The 17,567-nt window shown below is 43.1% G+C and overlaps 1 protein-coding gene and 2 long non-coding RNA genes across 9 annotated transcripts in view; 1 reads left to right on the forward strand and 2 right to left on the reverse strand.

The window, feature by feature from the left end:
• LOC145425217 (uncharacterized) overlaps nucleotides 1–17,567 on the reverse strand; it is a 300,454-nt gene that overhangs the window by 246,359 nt on the left and 36,528 nt on the right. The gene's annotated exons all lie outside the window — the stretch shown is intronic.
• Nucleotides 1–17,567, forward strand: part of LOC113010711 (uncharacterized) — a 35,640-nt gene that overhangs the window by 10,794 nt on the left and 7,279 nt on the right. For 2 of the 7 annotated variants that reach the window (XM_080298093.1, XM_080298094.1), the window contains exons 2-3: nucleotides 6,901–6,966; nucleotides 7,248–7,353. In XM_080298093.1, coding sequence (XP_080154219.1) covers nucleotides 7,336–7,353 — 18 coding nt within the window. In that variant the 5' untranslated portion in view covers nucleotides 6,901–6,966; nucleotides 7,248–7,335. Of the gene's footprint in view, nucleotides 1–4,805; nucleotides 6,982–7,247; nucleotides 7,354–17,567 lie in introns of those variants that run through there. The other 5 variants (XM_080298096.1, XM_080298090.1, XM_080298092.1 and 2 more) reach the window with 4 other exon arrangements.
• LOC145425182 (uncharacterized) lies at nucleotides 9,937–16,988 on the reverse strand. The gene is made up of 2 exons (XR_013905842.1): nucleotides 16,772–16,988; nucleotides 9,937–11,401 (listed from the first exon to the last, which is right to left on the reverse strand). It is a non-coding gene; the product is annotated as an uncharacterized LOC145425182 (long non-coding RNA).

The following is a 17,567-nucleotide window of genomic DNA, read 5'->3' on the forward strand; positions in this document are numbered from 1 at the left end:
TCTTTTGGTTCCTCTACACAGAGATTCTGGAAGAATTTAGCAGTTTTGTTATTGTCCATATTTTAAGGGAGTTTTCTTTACGATGGGAAAATGTTTTATTCTTTTTCTTTAAGTTCCCCAGGAAGAATGATAAATGTTTTTTTTTATAAAATATTTGTTAATACTATTAGCTATTTTATATCCATAAATGTAAGTTTATTAATAAAACACCATATTTCTGCCGTTTAATAAGGATATGAATTGTACATACAATCAATTTCAGACTCAACCAACAAAAAGCCTCTCAGAACAATATTTATATTGTAACAGTTGCTATTGTAATGCAGTGTATCACCACATGGCGGCGCCTCCTGTCTCACGACTGGTGTCACCCCCTTTTGTTCTTCTTCGCACTCCTCCTGTAATGGATGCTCCCGTGTGTATGCGGACTAGTGTGCTCTTTAGTAATGTGTGGTAGAGGTAGCACTTTTATTTTTGATATTGTAAATAAATGAGTACTTTTTGGAAAGTCAGAAGCTGTTGCTCATTCGCTATCCACCTGCACACCTCCGCGGCTGGCTTCATCTCCACTGCACGTTACAACTGGCGCCCGAACTTTTTCCCCTTGGACTTCAGACGATTTTTGCATCCCGCCGAGGATTCTTCTCTTCTAGCACGTGAACTGTCTCCGAAATCCCCCCAGTTTTGCGGACGCTCGGACGTTTTCTCCAGCCATGGCCGCAGCCTCAGCTCAGGTGGGACCCGACTAATTTCTGGATACCGTGGTGTGCCGCTGCTCTGCTTGGGAGAAAGAAAAAGAGAGAAGCTGACTCCGCGACGCGAATGGACTGTGTGGATTTGTTATTTGTTGTTGGTTTCGTCTTCTAAGGATTAATTCTTCTGTGGAGAGCCTGAACATGAACATTTCTGCTGGCTTTTCATTCCCCTTTCCCTCTGCTGAGACTGACTGTAGCACATGTAAGTGATAGCTTGGCCGACTACAACTGTTGGTGCTGGTCTTTGGCTCAGTATAACAAAACGACTTAAAACTAATCTTGCATTGAGCTCTAGTGTTGCAGACATGCTATTGTAATAACATGGTTCTGATCACTCCAGTCTAATTTCAGTTGTTGGGCAAAATTTTATATGTGGTTTTTCTAAATTTAATCTGGAACGCATTTTTGCAGTTTTGTCTTTCTAGTCTGACCTAGCTGACTCTTTTACTGCTATATCAATAACTGCGCTGTGCCCTGGAGCGGCTTAATTTTTTTGAAATCGCAATGGCACACTGCCCAGACGACTCTGACTCAGACATGGAACTTACCTCGTTACCTATGTGCCAGATAGTTGAAAATGTGACTCCTAGCCTTAGCCAACAAGTGGTGGAGTTAAGAACTGAGGTGAATAAGCTTAGTGATTGTTTACGTGACTCACTGAACACGCAAAGCTTGAGCCTCCTGTGTATGCTGGGGACGGAAAAGTGCAACCTGAAGACTGGTTAAATACAGTTGGCACATACAAAGCCTCATTGAACCTAACTGATGGGCAATTGCTAAACGAACTGCCACACTTTCTTGCAAAAGAGCCCGGGAAATGGTTCAAGGCACTGAGCTCCCACATCACATCATGGGCTCAATTCTGTCAACTGTTTAAGACAGTTTTTCTGCCCTCCGACAACCAAGAATGCATCCTGAGAGGAAATTTGGATCGTGTTAAGGCTCAGGACGAGCCGCTCCCAACCTTTGTCGCCCACATGTTGAGTGAGTTTGACAAACTGAAGAGCCCCCCACCTGAAAAAGACAGAATTGACCTAATTAGTAAACATGCTCTCGAAAAATACAGAGTTGCCCTTTATGGCGCTAATGTCACTTCTGTAATGGACCTGCTGCTACGCGCTCATGAGCTTCACTCAGTGCTTGGACCACAAAGACCACAGCCTGCTTTATGTAGCAAAGACAACTATAAGCCTGAACCTTACTGCTTCAAATGCTCTCAGCCAGGGTTCATTACACGCACCTGCCCAAACTGTAACACCCAACCTCATTTGCCACAACGAGCCTCGAACACCGCTAGGCATGACCCAGTCCAGCCATTGCCAGCACCTGGCCCCTCTGACCCTGGCCATGAAAAGGTGGAATTAAGCAGCACCACATCCCAGCCACAATACAGGCAGTCGGGAAACTACGGGGGGGAGGACATTTCACAGAGGCCAACCTTCCCCCAGTTACTAACGGAGCCTCACACGCCCGATTCACTACAGGGTGGACACAGTCTTGGACACTTGGAAGACAATTTTTCACAAGTCCACTGGAATACCCCACTAAGAACGAAAGTGAACTTCAATGCTTCATCTGTGGATGCTACCCTCGACACGGGTGCTTCCCTCTCGGCTGTACGAACAGATCTCATTCAAGTAAATGACTCTTACCCTAGAAACACAAGTGAGTGGAATGGTCCTGCAGTTAACCTCGCCAATAATGCTCCCTGTATCCCTGTTGGTGTTATTTGGCTCAATATTGGATTCATGAACAAGAACTTTTACCAGCGTTTTGCCATAATACCAGATTTGTCCTCTCCTTTCATTCTGGGAATGGATTTTATGGCAAGAGCTTCTGTTTCTATTCACATTCCCACTAGAACAGTCTACATTGAGGACATCCCCTGCCCACTCGCAGACAATGAAGAGGACCTTCAAAATGATTACTCACATTCACCTGGAACACTGATGTCTTTGGACTTGGTTCGCTCAGACTTAACAGCCAAATTGTCTGAAGCAAGTCTCTCAGAGAACAACAAGGATGCTTTACTAAATCTGCTCAGCAAGTTTAGCTCCTTGTTTGATGGTCAACTTGGTTGAACGGCTCTCACTGAGCACGCCATAGAGACTGGCAATGCAACACCTGTCAAACTCCCACCTTATCGCACGTCACCTGCTAAGAAACGTGTGATTGAAGAACAAGTGCAACAAATGTTGAAGGACAACGTCATTGAACCTTCCACAAGCCCTTGGGCAGCTCCTGTAGTCATTGTAAATAGAGCGGCCACGGAACCAAGGTTTTGTTTGGACTTTCGAGGGCTTAACCAAGTTACCCGAAAAGACTCTTATCCCCTGCCTCGTGTAGATGAGTCTTTGGACTTTCTGGCAAGAGGAAAGTTTGTCTCGACATTGGACTTAGCGCGAGGCTATTGGCAGGTTGCTGTAGCAGAGGACTCGAAGCCTAAAACTGCCTTCATCTCTCACTGCGGTCTCTTCCAGTTTCGGGTGCTGCCCTTTGGGCTCTGCAACGCACCTGCAACTTTTCAGAGACTCATGAACTCTGTGCTTGCTGGCCTCATTTACAAAACGTGCGCAGTCTACCTGGATGACATTGTTATCGCCTCACCTACCTTTGAACAGCACTTAGTGGATCTTGAGGAGGTGCTGGGCAGACTCCAGGCTGCTGGCTTGTCATTGAAGCTCAAAAAGTGCCAATTCTGCCTCGATGAATTCACCTTTCTCGGGTACTGCATCACATCATCAGGTGTTAAGCCCGATCCGGACAAAGTAAAGGCGGTTAAGGAGTTTGATACCCCAACCTCAGTGAAACACGTCCGTCAGTTCCTTGGCTTGACTGGCTATTATCGACGCTTCATTCAGAATTATGCCCGCCATGCCGAACCTCTTCACGCCATCACCAAAAAGGACAATGCTTTCCACTGGGACGACAGCTGTCGAAGGGCCATGGACACTTTGAAGGATCAAGTCACATCAGCCCCGATCCTGTCATTTCCAGACTTCAACCGTCCCTTTTCCATTCACGCCGATGCATGTGACATTGGTCTTGGGGCAGTGTTGATGCAAAAGGATGACAAGGGTCGTGAGTATGTTGTGGCTTTTGCTAGTCGCTCCCTTCACAAAGCTGAACTCCCCTACTGCACTTCAGAGAAGGAGTGCCTCGCTGTGATATGGGCTCTGGAACACTTCCGCCCATATGTTGAAGGTGTTCATGTTACTATCTTCACTGACCACAACAGTCTCAGATGGCTCATGTCTCGTCAAAACCCAACGGGCCGACTCGCCCGCTGGTCACTTCGTTTGCAGGACTTTGATTTCACAATAGTGCAGAAACCTGGTGCACAGAACAAAGTTCCCGACGCACTGTCACGCAACCCTTTGCCTCTGACCTGTGACAGGCCGACTGATCTTTTACCAGATCATGCTGTTATGGGCAGCCTGGACATTCGTACTCTGCCCCCCGTCATTCTGGCTGACCGTTCACAATTCAGACAACTGCAGTTAGACGATCATGTCACAGGTCCACTCCTCAGAGACATTGAAGCAGACTCTCTGAACAGCTCGGACAATGCCACCTTGTTACAGTATGTTGTGTATGACTCTCTTTTGTATCACAGAGAACCCAAGTCCACATGTGCTTTGCACTCTTTGAAAGAGCTGAAACTGTTTGCCCCTACTTCCATGAGAGGCACCTTGCTGGACTATTACCATGACCACCCCACAGCAGGTCACTTGGGTGTTTCTAAGACATTGGCTAGACTGCGTTTTAGGTTTTTCTGGCCCAAAATGGCAGCTGATGTGAAACGCTATGTGATTTCATGCTCAGTGTGCCAACTCACCAAGCCAAGTCAGAAAAAAGCAGCCGGTCTTATGGTTCCCATTGTCCCCCAGAAACCCTGGGAGTATGTGGGTGTGGATTTTGTTGGGCCACTTCCCCGCACCCCCACTGGTAATGCTTATTTGATCGTGTTTGTTGACTATTTGACTAAATGGGTTGAGCCAGTGCTGTCAAAGAAGCTATATCTCAGGTAGCAGCTGGTAAATTCGTCACTGACATTTTTGCTAGGCATGGTACACCCACTTACCTCATTTCTGACAGAGGGTCTCCTTTTGTGAGTGAGCTTTTTGAACATGTTGTTTCTGCCTTCGGCTCGGTGCACAGACTCACTACGGCATATCACCCTCAGACAAATGCTACTGAACGCGTCAACCGGACTCTGAAAACTGCAATCCGTGCTTATGTAGGTGATAAGCACACATCATGGGACAAGTTTCTCCCTCAGATTTGCTTTGCTCTGCGCACCGCCCCCCATGACAGTACAGGTATGACTCCTGCCATGATGCTTTATGGTCGTGAGTTAGACACCCCGCTTGACCTTATCACTCAGCCTTCTACAGCAGGTGTTGATGAACCGGGTGTGCCTTACCCTGAGACTCTGAGAGCCTCCCTGCAGGAAGCTCACGACCACGCCAAAGCAGCTTTGGACTATAGCCATGACAGACAAAAACATTACTATGACTTGAGACATCGACATGCCACGTTTCGTGTTGGTGACCTTGTGAGAGTTAAGACGCACCCCAGCGGCGGGGAGTCTCTGGCTGGCTGGAGCGGCATCTAATAACCAACTCGCAAAACAAAATAAAAACAACACAACAAACAGATATTATGATACAGACTTATAATCTGCATCGATGTTTTTTCTAAATTCTATAAAGTGAGCGCGAGGGCCCTCGGTGCGCCTGCGCGCTGCTGAAATCAAAGTAAACTTTATTGTCATCTCCGCTACAGATAGTCCAGCATATAGAGAGACGAGACGACGAGGCTGCAGTTACAGCGGTGCAAGTAAACAAACAAATATAAGAAGAGTAAGAAAATAAATCTACACTTTAGGACTCGGGGTAAAGGATCAATAACAATTTAATTTATAATTTACAGTTTGATGATTTAAAGTCTCACACAACCCGTCAAAAGGGGCGGGGCCGGCTGCTTCCAAGTAGAGCACATTTCATTTATAATGATGTAAATCCAAGCCCATCATGGATTCACGATCTGAATCCTGGGTTGTGTGAAATCCCAGAAATCAACCTTAGACAAAGTGAATCTGTGAACTAAGGTCTGTTAGGTTAATTGTGCTGATCCTCGGGTTGGGGGATTTGTGTTTGTACTGGAGCGCAAAATTCAAACCAATGGAAGATGGACAACAAAAGTTCAAAGCCATCAGGTGCTCAGGTTAGAAAAAAGAGAAAAGATGCAGGTAAGCAGACGTGTGATTGGATAATGGCAGGTCATCCTGAACCAATCAGACTAAACTCCAAACAATACATTATGTTACAGATTTTAATATTAATTAGTCATTGTTACTTGTTGATTTGTCCTTTTCTCATTGTGTGACGAATTATGACGACTGTTTGGTAGCTGTTATTGTCTCTCTCTCTTCATGTGTGTTTCTCTGGTGAAACAATAGTTTTGTGTTAATGTTAGGGCTGCACGATTTTGCATAAAATGAGAATCACGATTTTTTGGCTTAGAATTGAGATCATGATTCTCTCATAACAATAAATAAACATAAAACAACAAATGTCTCACGTTTTGTTGTTGCAGCAAAATGTTGTAGTGCTTGAAATTCCGTCTCCACCGTTGCTCGACGCTGCGTGTACAGAGCAGGTAGTGCAACAATAGAAAAATAGTTGCGGGATGGCACTGTGTAGCGTTTGTCTAGGGTGTTGATCATTTTCCTAAATCCCTCGTTTTGCACAGTGTTGATGGAGCCATATCTTTGGTCAGGTGATAAGTGATAGCCTCCGTAATGTCTTTGTGCCTGCGGGAGTTCGACGTGTATAGGGAAGCGCTGTATAAAGTTCCCGTTATTGATGTTTGGGTGGTTGATCGGGACGGATTTTCTCCTGTCACTTTCTCGTCATCCCTGACGTGCTCTCCGTTGTTTTTTCCCTGCTAATTTTAGCATCACACGGCACAGCTTCTGTATCACGTGGTATAAGGCTCCACCCTTGTCATTTGTTGAGCAGGAAGAGTGAGCGCTTGTTTTCATGCAGAGTACGTCCCGGATCAAAATGTGAAGTTTTACAAATCACCACTTCTTTAGTGAATATCATTTCAGTCTCAGACAATCTCGTTTCTCTTACAGAGGTTGAATGCACCTTCTGCGGATGGCGGTACCACACAGTGTGCGTGGACTTCCCCTGCACAGAAGGCAACTACAAATGCTGTGAATGCTAAATAAACAGAAACAAATGATCCCTGTTGTCTTTGCTTGATGATTGGTTTGAGTCTTGACAATCCACATTGCTGGCGTTGCATCTTTTAATGCCAGCAATGGCAGGTATCAGTGCTCAAACCTTTTGTGTTTGTTTCCAACAAGTTGCCCACCTCGGGAAACAAAAATGTGTTCTTTTACTTGTCAGATGAACATAAGAGACACTTTGACTCTTCAGTGCAGTGTGGAGCCTAACAAAGATCTGTTTTGTGTCCCAGCTGATCAGCAGGAGGAGGAGAGTCTGACGGAGCAGCAGAGGAACATTTTCAGCTACTTGGACTCAGCTCAGCCACTACAGAGGAAACAATGAGCTCAACACAGAAGGTGACAGACAGAGCAGGACCATATGACCAAAGATATTTATCACCATATACATTTGAACATTTGCCATAACGATGTAGCTGACGATAGAATTGACACCAGACAAAATACTTTACAGCTGCACAACTTTATTAAAAACCCATCAATGTATTTTCACTGAAACAAGCAGCTGTTGTTTATGTGCATTAAAGTTATATAAAAATGTAACAGTGCAAATGCAAATTCCTCGCTGACAGTTTAACCAAAACACAGCAGCTACTGATCCAAAATACTCAAAGCTTCATAGAACTGAAACCAACATTTATTTTTAGCTCCATCCTGCTGCTGATACAGACTTTAGGTTTCTGAACATTAAACTTGTTGCTGCCTTTCATAGTGTGTAACTTGAAGGCCCTACTTTCTCCCACACTGGAAACACTGGGATGATCACATTATTTGAACATTACCTAATAAGACTGATTCAGGACCAGAGATGGGCAGTAACGCGTTACTTGTAACCCAAGTAAGGGATTACTATTGCAAAAACGGTAATTAGATTACCGTTACTTTCCCTTAGGAAAGCTGCGTTACTAAAACCGTGATTTCTTTTCGAGAATGTCTCACAACAGTGATGTAAGCGAGTGCGCCGTTAGTGACAACAGCTGTGTGCAGATCAACAATGGATCATATATCGACTGTGGGAGAGAGTATGAGCGTGCAGCATTTAAAGTGTGGAAGTACTGACCTTACTTTGAGTTTGATTCCATAAGAAGTGACAAAAACATTAGCGTCCATCGTGCGTGGGAAGAAAACTTCTTTTTACAGCGGGAAAAAGAAACCCTAAACTTCCAAGCAAGCACCCAGTGCGCAACGGCGTAATGGGAAACTCACAGAGAAACTTGCGGATTCTTCCACTGACCGCGGCACACCTGCACCAGGGTAAACCTCTGCCTACCCAACTCCTGCTTTACAGGTGAAAATAGAGCAACAGGACCGCTGAGTCTTTGACTTTATTTATGTTCTGCTGTGTTTTACTTGCATCTATTTGAAAGACTGAGTGTAAACACAACAAATATTTTATTTTATGTGCTGGAATGTGCAGAAAATAGGTTTCAATGTTAAACTGATTTATTCAAGTCAGAGAATGTTGCATATAATTAAATTTTTGCTTGATGCATAAAGTTAAAAGATTAAAACTGATAAAACAAGTTAAAAAAAAGAGACTTTTCCATTTGATTACATTTTATATGATGGATTATGTAGAATCGTGTTTTTAAAAAGTAACTAAGTAATTAATTACTTTTGAAAATAAGTAATCAGTAAAGTAACGGGATTACTTTTTTGGGAAGTAATCAGTAATTAGTTACTGATTACTTTTTTCAAGTAACTTGACCAACACTGATTCAGGACAGACAGTCATGTTAAACTTTCCTAGCAGTCCTTCACAAACAGGGAACAGTCTGTCTATTCTCTCCATCTGTCAGCTGCTGCTGGCTCTTCCTCCTCCTCTTCCTCACACACTGCTGAGTTTGTCCTGGTGGATCATCAGGGCTGCAAAGCCTCACAGATGATGTGCAGCAGTGGGTCCCTCAGTCTGTCCTCACTCTGGACACTTGCAGTCGTCACACATGGAAATCAAATGTGTGATAAGCTGCAGGATTCAAACACAAGTGTAACTTATAAACACATGTTCATACTTTTATTCCACAATCAGAGAGAAAGAAACAGAGAGAGAGTGCAGGACAGACAGACGGGTGACAGTCTCAGGTGTACACACTGCTACACAACAGCACCAGAGAAGCAGGATTTAGTGTTTGTGTTATTACGAGTGTAAACAAGAAGAGTTCCAGATGGTGCAGTGGACACATGTGTGACTGCTGTGATTAAAGCATCTTTCTTTCAGCTTAACGAGTGAACCGTCAGCTCGTTCAAACACACGTTAAAGTCCGTTTGGCTCGACACCACCGAACAGAGGCAGCAATATAACACAGCTAACATTAACAGTGCAGTGGATCCTGCTTGTGCCGTGATGTTCAGGACTGCAAACCGAGCAGCATCACTGACTTTCAGCTTGTTGTGTTTGTGGATATATGACTGACTTTAATTATCCACAAAATCATCACATTCTCTGTCAGATTAAGGTCGACTATTGAACGGCGTATATTTTAAAGGCTTTAAAACCAAGTTAACGCTGAAAGTACAAACATCACTAATGTCACATAACTCTGCCGACAAGGCATAGCTATGGCTATGAAATGCTCTTTGTGTATCGCTTCTTCATTATGAAAGATGTCACTAACCCTCGTGGTACCCTAGGGAAAAACGGGACCATTTATGGTACTTTTGGATTTTCGATTTTAAATATATCAGTCATTTTAAAGACCAGTTGCATGATACTTGCCCAGGATGTGAATTTTAGGATTATTTTTTAAATTCAATGATCCCCTCTATGGTGTGGTGTTGAAGGATATAAAAAAAACAACAGCAATAGAATAATATTAAACACAAAGTGAACCCGTCTTCCTTCATTAAATAGGTTCTTTTAGATGTTAAGGAGGAATTGACTTAACCAGGCTGGCGGAGAATGAAGACGACCGGACACCTGCAGCAGATGGGGGAATCAGTGAACTTTTATTGAGACAGAGACAACCTCTCAAACAGCTCACATCAGGAGATTCCCAATATTTGCTGTGAGGATGGGTATATATTCTCTAAAACTTACAGGAGGGGGTTGTGAGGACAGTGCTGCATTAGCAGAAAAACAACTCCATAAAAGGAAAGCGGCCTTGGGTGTTCTAGTCTCTTCGCTTGCAGATATCTTGCACCTGCAGAATGAGGCGATCGCTTCTTATCGCTCTCAAGGCCAAAGTCGTGAGCATATTTTTATTACACAGTTGCCCAGTAACTTTAAAGCTGAACAATATTTAAAGCTGAATAATGTTTGATCAGATTATATTTTCTTCAAATCCCCCTTTTGACCCATCTTAAATGGGTCAACACACAAAAATAAGTAACATTCAAAGGAACACAGAGACGTGTCGAAGCCTGGCTCGAAAAACTCCTCGGGTCTTATCATTTGTCTTTATCTGTCATTGCAGATGAGGAGAAAAGAGTCCAGGCACCACCCTGCCCAGGGGTCGGCTGCAAGCAGTCTCGGTTCCCGATGAAAGCAGTAACAGCTGTCCTGCACACACGGATACAACGAGTTAGTGCAACCAGGGTAGAGACACAAAATTAACAGTTCCTGTAACCCAGCAACTAAAAAACATAAGTAATGATAAAAATGTGGAGAGTACAGAGTCTACTATAATAATGAGAGATATAAACGTGAAAATGTGAAAGAATAAATCCACCGTAAAATAAACCCAGAACGGTAACTGCTAAGGACATTCAAAAGTGAATATGGTAAAACGTGAGGAAGGGGTGTGGAATAAAACAATTCATATCCAGTGGTGGGAGTACACATTCGCTCAGGCTTAAGTCCGGAGACCCTGAGAACATCGCTTAACCCTCACAACCCGACCAGACACAATTCAACCAGATATATCCTTCAAGAGGAAGTGGGTGAGGGAAACAATTAATAACAAGCCTAATACAAAACACCACAGAGAAACAACCATTCTAGAAGCATTTAAACAAGAGAAAGACGATAATGTTCGTCACCCTCACGATCAGAGTTTTCATCATCCGTTGGCGAGGAGGTAACCGTGTCTCGTTTCTTTCTAAATGGATCGGGCGTGGGCAAAACTGGAGAGGAAGTGGTGGGCAAGACCCTAGGGGCTACATTTGTCAGATTGGGACTGTCAGAAGGGGGCGAAGCTTTTGAACTTGAAGGTGTCAGAAGTGTCGGGGGCCCTTCACAGATCAGGATTATGCCAATGGGAATGAGACCCAGGGCCAGGAAGCAAACAAAGACGCAACATCTTTGCCTGCCTGTCATTTCAGGGGGAAAGGGCCAAGACATGTTTACTTAGCTTGGATGTCGTCTAATAGAGGATGATGGGGCACAGAAAGGTGGTCCAGTTCCCCCCACCTCGCCAAGGGCGTGTTCTAGGAGTTAAAGAGCAACAACCTGAGAGAGAGAGAGAGAGAGAGAGAGAGAGAGAGAGAGAGAGAGAGAGAGAGAGAGAGAGAGAGAGAGAGAGAGAGAGAGAGAGAGAGAGAGCCCCTAATGGCCAGTTAGTGGGCTCTAGGTCAAACTGTCCCCAAATTTGTTATTTGTTATTATTACTTGTTTTCATGTCACTTGTCTGTTTTCTACTGCACCCCTCTCACCAAAGCAAAGCAAACATTAGCAGCACATTGACCGTAGTCAGGCATCCTCATTCCATAGGTGCTATAAAACATTTCCTGTAAATACAGTGTAATAGCATCCCCAACTCCTAACCCATAAACACCGTTTCTTCACACATCCGCCCAGAAATCCTGTAATAGAAAAACATTAAAACTGTAACCCTGTAGGGAAGAAAATGTAAATGGTAACGCTGCGCAGTTATCTCTGTAAGCAACACAAGACACAAAAATGGCATTTACAGGTTCACTCATCCTCGAATATTTTGTCATCCTTCTACTCCTGTAAAAGAAACCCACATAAATTCATCCACCCTTTTATCCTATCTAGGTGGAGGTGGTTAACCTTGAGTCATGGTCAAGTCTTGTCATCTTTTACCAGTCAGTCCGTTTGTTTTTATTCCCAGTCTTTCATCCATTCATCCGTTCTTTGCTGATAGTGAAACCTGTCGTCGCATCTAGTTTCCACACTCAGCAAAATGACGTCATCTCAAAAAGAAACAAGAACTTGAGTTTGGATTACCTCGCTGAATCCTTTTTTAAACAGGGACTCTCGTTTCTAATTGTCCCCACAAGTGTTTCCTCCAGAACCCATTTCAATGCGGAGAAACTCACTTACAACAATTTTCTCGCCGACGTGTAATGCTTGTAATTTCCGATGTGCAGATCTGCTTAAAGAAAAGATTCACAAACAAAAATCAGTAAATATAAAACAAAATAAAATGAAAAATAACAAAAACAAAATGCAGACGCCCGGGTCTTAGGACTTGTCACTGAATATTCTTCCCATCAATAAAAATACCAACCTAAACCTACACAGAGTCAAATCAACACCACCTCAACCTTTTCATATTCATAAACCTATATGTTTTGCGTTCGTGAAACAAAATTGAACCATTAAGTAAGTTGAGCTCTTGAAATGTTTTAATTCTCTTAATTCTGCCAGTTTATTTCAACACTTATTCAATGACTTTTATTCAACTGCTACTTGGTCACTCGACTTTTACCTGTTCAAATTGCCTAGGGTTCAACAAAGTCTAGATCCCCGTTATCATGAAACTTGAACGGTGTACGATGATTTACTTACAGTAATTTAGAATCATCACTCAACCTAGCTCTACTACTGGCACTGCGTGACTTTTCTCACACTGGAAACCAGAATTTAGTACAGAACTTTAATGCCTCAGGCAATCGCGTTCAAGGGCTGCCCCCCCTTCTCTTCTTCTTTGTCCGTGTGTTCCTCCTTTATTAAATCTCCATCACAATGACGTGGCGCTCTGAAATAAAACTCACACTGTTAATTCCTCGTTTTCACTCTGCACCACTGCTCAGAGTGTTTTCTTTTCTTTTTAGTGTAGAGTAAACAATTAAGTCGAGGCCTTAAGCCCCAGATATCTCGCACGGGCATCATTTTCATAACCAAACCGCTCCGGACTCTGCTCCCCAGACCACACAAATGCCCTCTGGGCTTATTATTATAGCAAATTCTGTATTTGACTTTGTTGTGTGCAGCATTGAGCCTTTGTCAGTAAAGCATTCTTCATTGCAGCAGCTAGAGCATTGTGTGTCACTTCTTAGTAAATTAAATCAACATTTTGATTTTAGTGCATGGGTGTGTATCAGTTTTTACTCCCTCAACAAGTGCATAAGTGTTCATGTGTGTGTTTCCCTTCATTCTAAGTAGGCGCATGCAGAAGTGTGTGTTCGTGTGTTGGTATATGTTTGTGTTCATCACCTTCCTGTTCTGTAGTTTAGGTAAACCAGCGGCCTGACGCATGGCCTAGGGTCCTCCCCTCCTCTTTGGGTCTGTTTTCATCCGTTGTTGCAGCTGCCTGCATCTTCCTTACTTTGCTCCACGGCCTTCTGCAGCTCTGCTGTTCGGCTCTTCTCAGAGGTCAGCATCCTTCTGCTCACCGTCCCTTTTCCTCCGGGCTTAATGCGCGTCTCGTCACAGCTCTGTCAGCTGACGCAGCCTGGGAATTTCCCCCGTGTAGTGAAACGGGCTTTAGGTTTAGTGCTCTCCGTCTCTGCTGCATGAGATCACTCTTTTGCAGCACTGTTGACATCCTCAAGTTGTTGTTGTGAGTCCAGCTGCTGTGGCCTTCAGGGGTCAAAGGGTCAAAGATGGTCGCGGAGAGGGCAACGATGGTAGAGGGGAGGGTAGGAGTCCAGGTCAGCTTCGGCTCTCAGAAAAAACAAAAACAAAACAAAACAGGCGAACAGGAAAATGATGTTGTGTTGGCTGTGCTGTGTTGGCTGTGTTATCCCGAGAGGGGAGAAACAACGAGATCTCGTCTCCCCCCTTTTTTGTTTTTGTTTTTTTTTTTTTTTTTTTTTTTTCCATATAATCAACTCATAACCCCTCAAGTTGACAGGACAACACAGGTACGTGTTAAAATTCTTAAGATCCTGTTTAGAAACCTAAAAAGGAATTTCCTATCATTCAGTAGTCATTTGTCTTAAACAATCAACAAAAACATGTCCCAAGTCGACCCTTTTAACCACTAAATTTGTCGTGTCCTCACTTAATCCTCAGACCAGTGTCTTTGTCTTTTGACGTTACGTTGTTGTCCTGCAACCCAAAGCGTTTAATTGTCAGTAATGTATGAACTATATCATTTAAAAACAGGTGTATGTTAAGTGTCGCTACTTTAACCTTGCATGTACGTGCACATGTATGTAAGCTGTTTCTTCATTGCATGTATGGGTGCGTCTGTATATGGGTTACTTTAACTTTTTCTCAAACGAGGCATTTCTCTAACACGCACATGTGTCTGTTCCTCACCCTTCTCATATCTTTCTCTGGTTGTGTGTGGTTTTATTTGTTTCAGTGATTTACCAGGAACATCTTTTCCTTTTCTCCATGTCTTCCGCCAGAGGTTAACACTGGTGAGATTCAGGGACACAGCACCCAGAGCAGGTCAGCGAGAAAAACCCGCCTCAAACTACATTCTCTCTTTTTTGTTTTACCGGGAGGGGTGAGGACAACTCTGGTGTCCAGCCGTGAATTTTAGCCAAAGCTTGGCCTGTCTTCTGCTGCCGTACTCAGGCTTCCAGGTTAAGAAAAAACACCTGTATGAAGACACTAAACATACATTTAGTATTTGTATAAACATAACTGCCTAAATCATTGAACTCTTGAGGGGGGTGTATTTCAGAATCAGAATCAAAATCAAAAACTTTATTGTCATTGTCATGAGACCGACGACATTAAGAATGGTCCCTGATCATTGCATCATCCCTAGTAATATCAAATATAAAAAAACAATAAAATTCAATCAATAAAATAGATAGAATACTTAAAATACTAAGTATTCCCACCGTCATGCTTCAGACCGTGCATAGATTAACACAAGAGTGGCATGGTGGACATTTTTGTAGTATTCAGATGTGTTATTGCAGTTGGATAACAGCTGTGTTTGAGTCTATTAGTCCTTGCTCTGATTGCCCTGTACCGTCTGCCTTAGGGCAACAGTTCGAACAGGGAGTGGCCAGGATGTGAGGTGTCTTTTATGATGTTTTGGGCCTTTTTAAAACAGTGGGCGTTGTTTGACTCTTTACTAACTTTAAAACCCCACCATAACAATTTCTCACTGACAAACTTCTATGCATCCATTTAAACATGCGAAGCCAGCACAAAATCACACACATACCCCTACAGCAAAGCTTTAACATAACCACAATGCAACTCCTCCCTTAAACGGGAGAAATCACCCTGAATCAACCAACTCTATATAAAACGTCAAACAAAGATAAACCACAAACATTTCTACACTTCTGTGTCTTCCACGCAGCACAATAGGCAGAAAAACACCGATTACTCACAGTCTACAACAAAAGAAAAACCTGCTCTTTTCACAACTCTCACAGCTAAAGTCAAAACTCTTACCCAGTGCCTCTGAAATAATAAAAAATCACCAAATACTCGATTACTCTTTTCACTCGCTCCCTCTCACTCCCCTCTTCCTCATACAGCATACACGCTCGCTCCCGCGGACCCGCTCGGCCCCGCGGGCTCACTCGGCCCCCACCTTTTTCCTCTCACAGAGACAGAGAGAGACCCTTTTCCTTTTTTTTTATTTCTCCAGCACACATACACACACAGAATCCCAACTGAGAGAAAGAGGGAGAGAAGAGAAAAGAGTTGTAGAGAGGAAGTTTTTTAGCAGGAGTTTCAGATCTAACAGATTTATACAACTTATTTACACACACCGGTAATTTATGTTCTATTTATTGATTTTAAAGGAGAATTTGGGCCAGCTGGGTTTCTGCCTATGTTAGGCACTAACAGCTGGGGCGCTGCTTTAAAGGTGAGTCAGCACTGAAATATCCCTTCAGGTGTTACCAAGCTTCTACCAAACCGGAGTCTGGCGGGTAACCTTGCCTAGAGCTTCCTGATAGGGGTGCTAGTTGGTTGTCACCTTGTTCACACGTCTCATTCACACTTCATACATTACCTGCAGTCACTCATTACCCTCCTTATGTATGTAATAAATGTGTAAAAAAATTCTATGTGTGGTGTATTATTTTAACCAAAAGAGGAACCTAGTTCCTTTAATTGTGTAATCTGTGAACACGGAGAACCAAACTGTCCTGCCCAGTGTTCCACAGCAAGCATTCAGCGTGTATTTATGTGTGTCCAATATCAAACAGAACATCAAAACATTTAAAACACTAAAATCATCGGGGTTTTAAGAAGAGATCCGTTTTCTCCTATTGATCAAAGGGACCCCTCCTTTGGACTCCAACCAGTACTTCTCCTTTTAAGTTTTAGAGGATCTTTTCTAATAAAGTCCTCTGGGCCTTCCTAACCCTTCTGTAGTTTAGAGAATATTACTAAAAAATATTCTCAAGGCCTTTAACCTTTTAATTTGTTTAGAAAGGCGTTACTAATAAACCCTTTCAAGGTCCCAGACCTGCACTGAGGTATTTATCCGACACCGGAGAGCAACCCGTCGGCTGCAACCGTGGCCAGACCTCAGTTCACTCTTATCTTTATTCACTTATTTCTTATTCACTTATCTCTTATTCACTTGTCTGATTCTCAGCAAGCCTTAAGTAAGCCAGACAATTTTGGTTATGAATTACTAGGAGTTTGGACACTAAGTATTTTTATAATGTTCAATATAGCAGAAATAAAAGGTCTGCTTACCTTGTTTTTGTGTGCACACAGCTTTTGTCCAAACTCCGTTCACTCAGACCACGGCCGATGTCCTCCCACCCGTTCCAGTTTGGCCTGGAGCGGATCCTGTTCCGTGACGCCAATTGAAGGATATAAAAAAAACAACAGCAATAGAATAATATTAAACACAAAGTGAACCCGTCTTCCTTCATTAAATAGGTTCTTTTAGATGTTAAGGAGGAATTGACTTAACCAGGCTGGCGGAGAATGAAGACGACCGGACACCTGCAGCAGATGGGGGAATCAGTGAACTTTTATTGAGACAGAGACAACCTCTCAAACAGCTCACATCAGGAGATTCCCAATATTTGCTGTGAGGATGGGTATATATTCTCTAAAACTTACAGGAGGGGGTTGTGAGGACAGTGCTGCATTAGCAGAAAAACAACTCCATAAAAGGAAAGCGGCCTTGGGTGTTCTAGTCTCTTCGCTTGCAGATATCTTGCACCTGCAGAATGAGGCGATCGCTTCTTATCGCTCTCAAGGCCAAAGTCGTGAGCATATTTTTATTACACAGTTGCCCAGTAACTTTAAAGCTGAACAATATTTAAAGCTGAATAATGTTTGATCAGATTATATTTTCTTCAGTGTATAGTAAAGGAGATTCACATATTTACCCCCTCCCTTTGCCCTTGTACCATTTTGGGCCCCATTGACTCCCATTATAATCACATATTTTCGATATACTGTAATCCTGACATGTGATAATTTTTTTCTCGTGAATACCTAATGGATCTAAGCCTCAGGCTTCAAAATAAAGGAAAAA

The sequence above is a fragment of the Astatotilapia calliptera genome, chromosome 3, assembly GCF_964374335.1.
Source record: "Astatotilapia calliptera chromosome 3, fAstCal68.1, whole genome shotgun sequence".
Lineage (NCBI taxonomy): Eukaryota > Metazoa > Chordata > Actinopteri > Cichliformes > Cichlidae > Astatotilapia > Astatotilapia calliptera.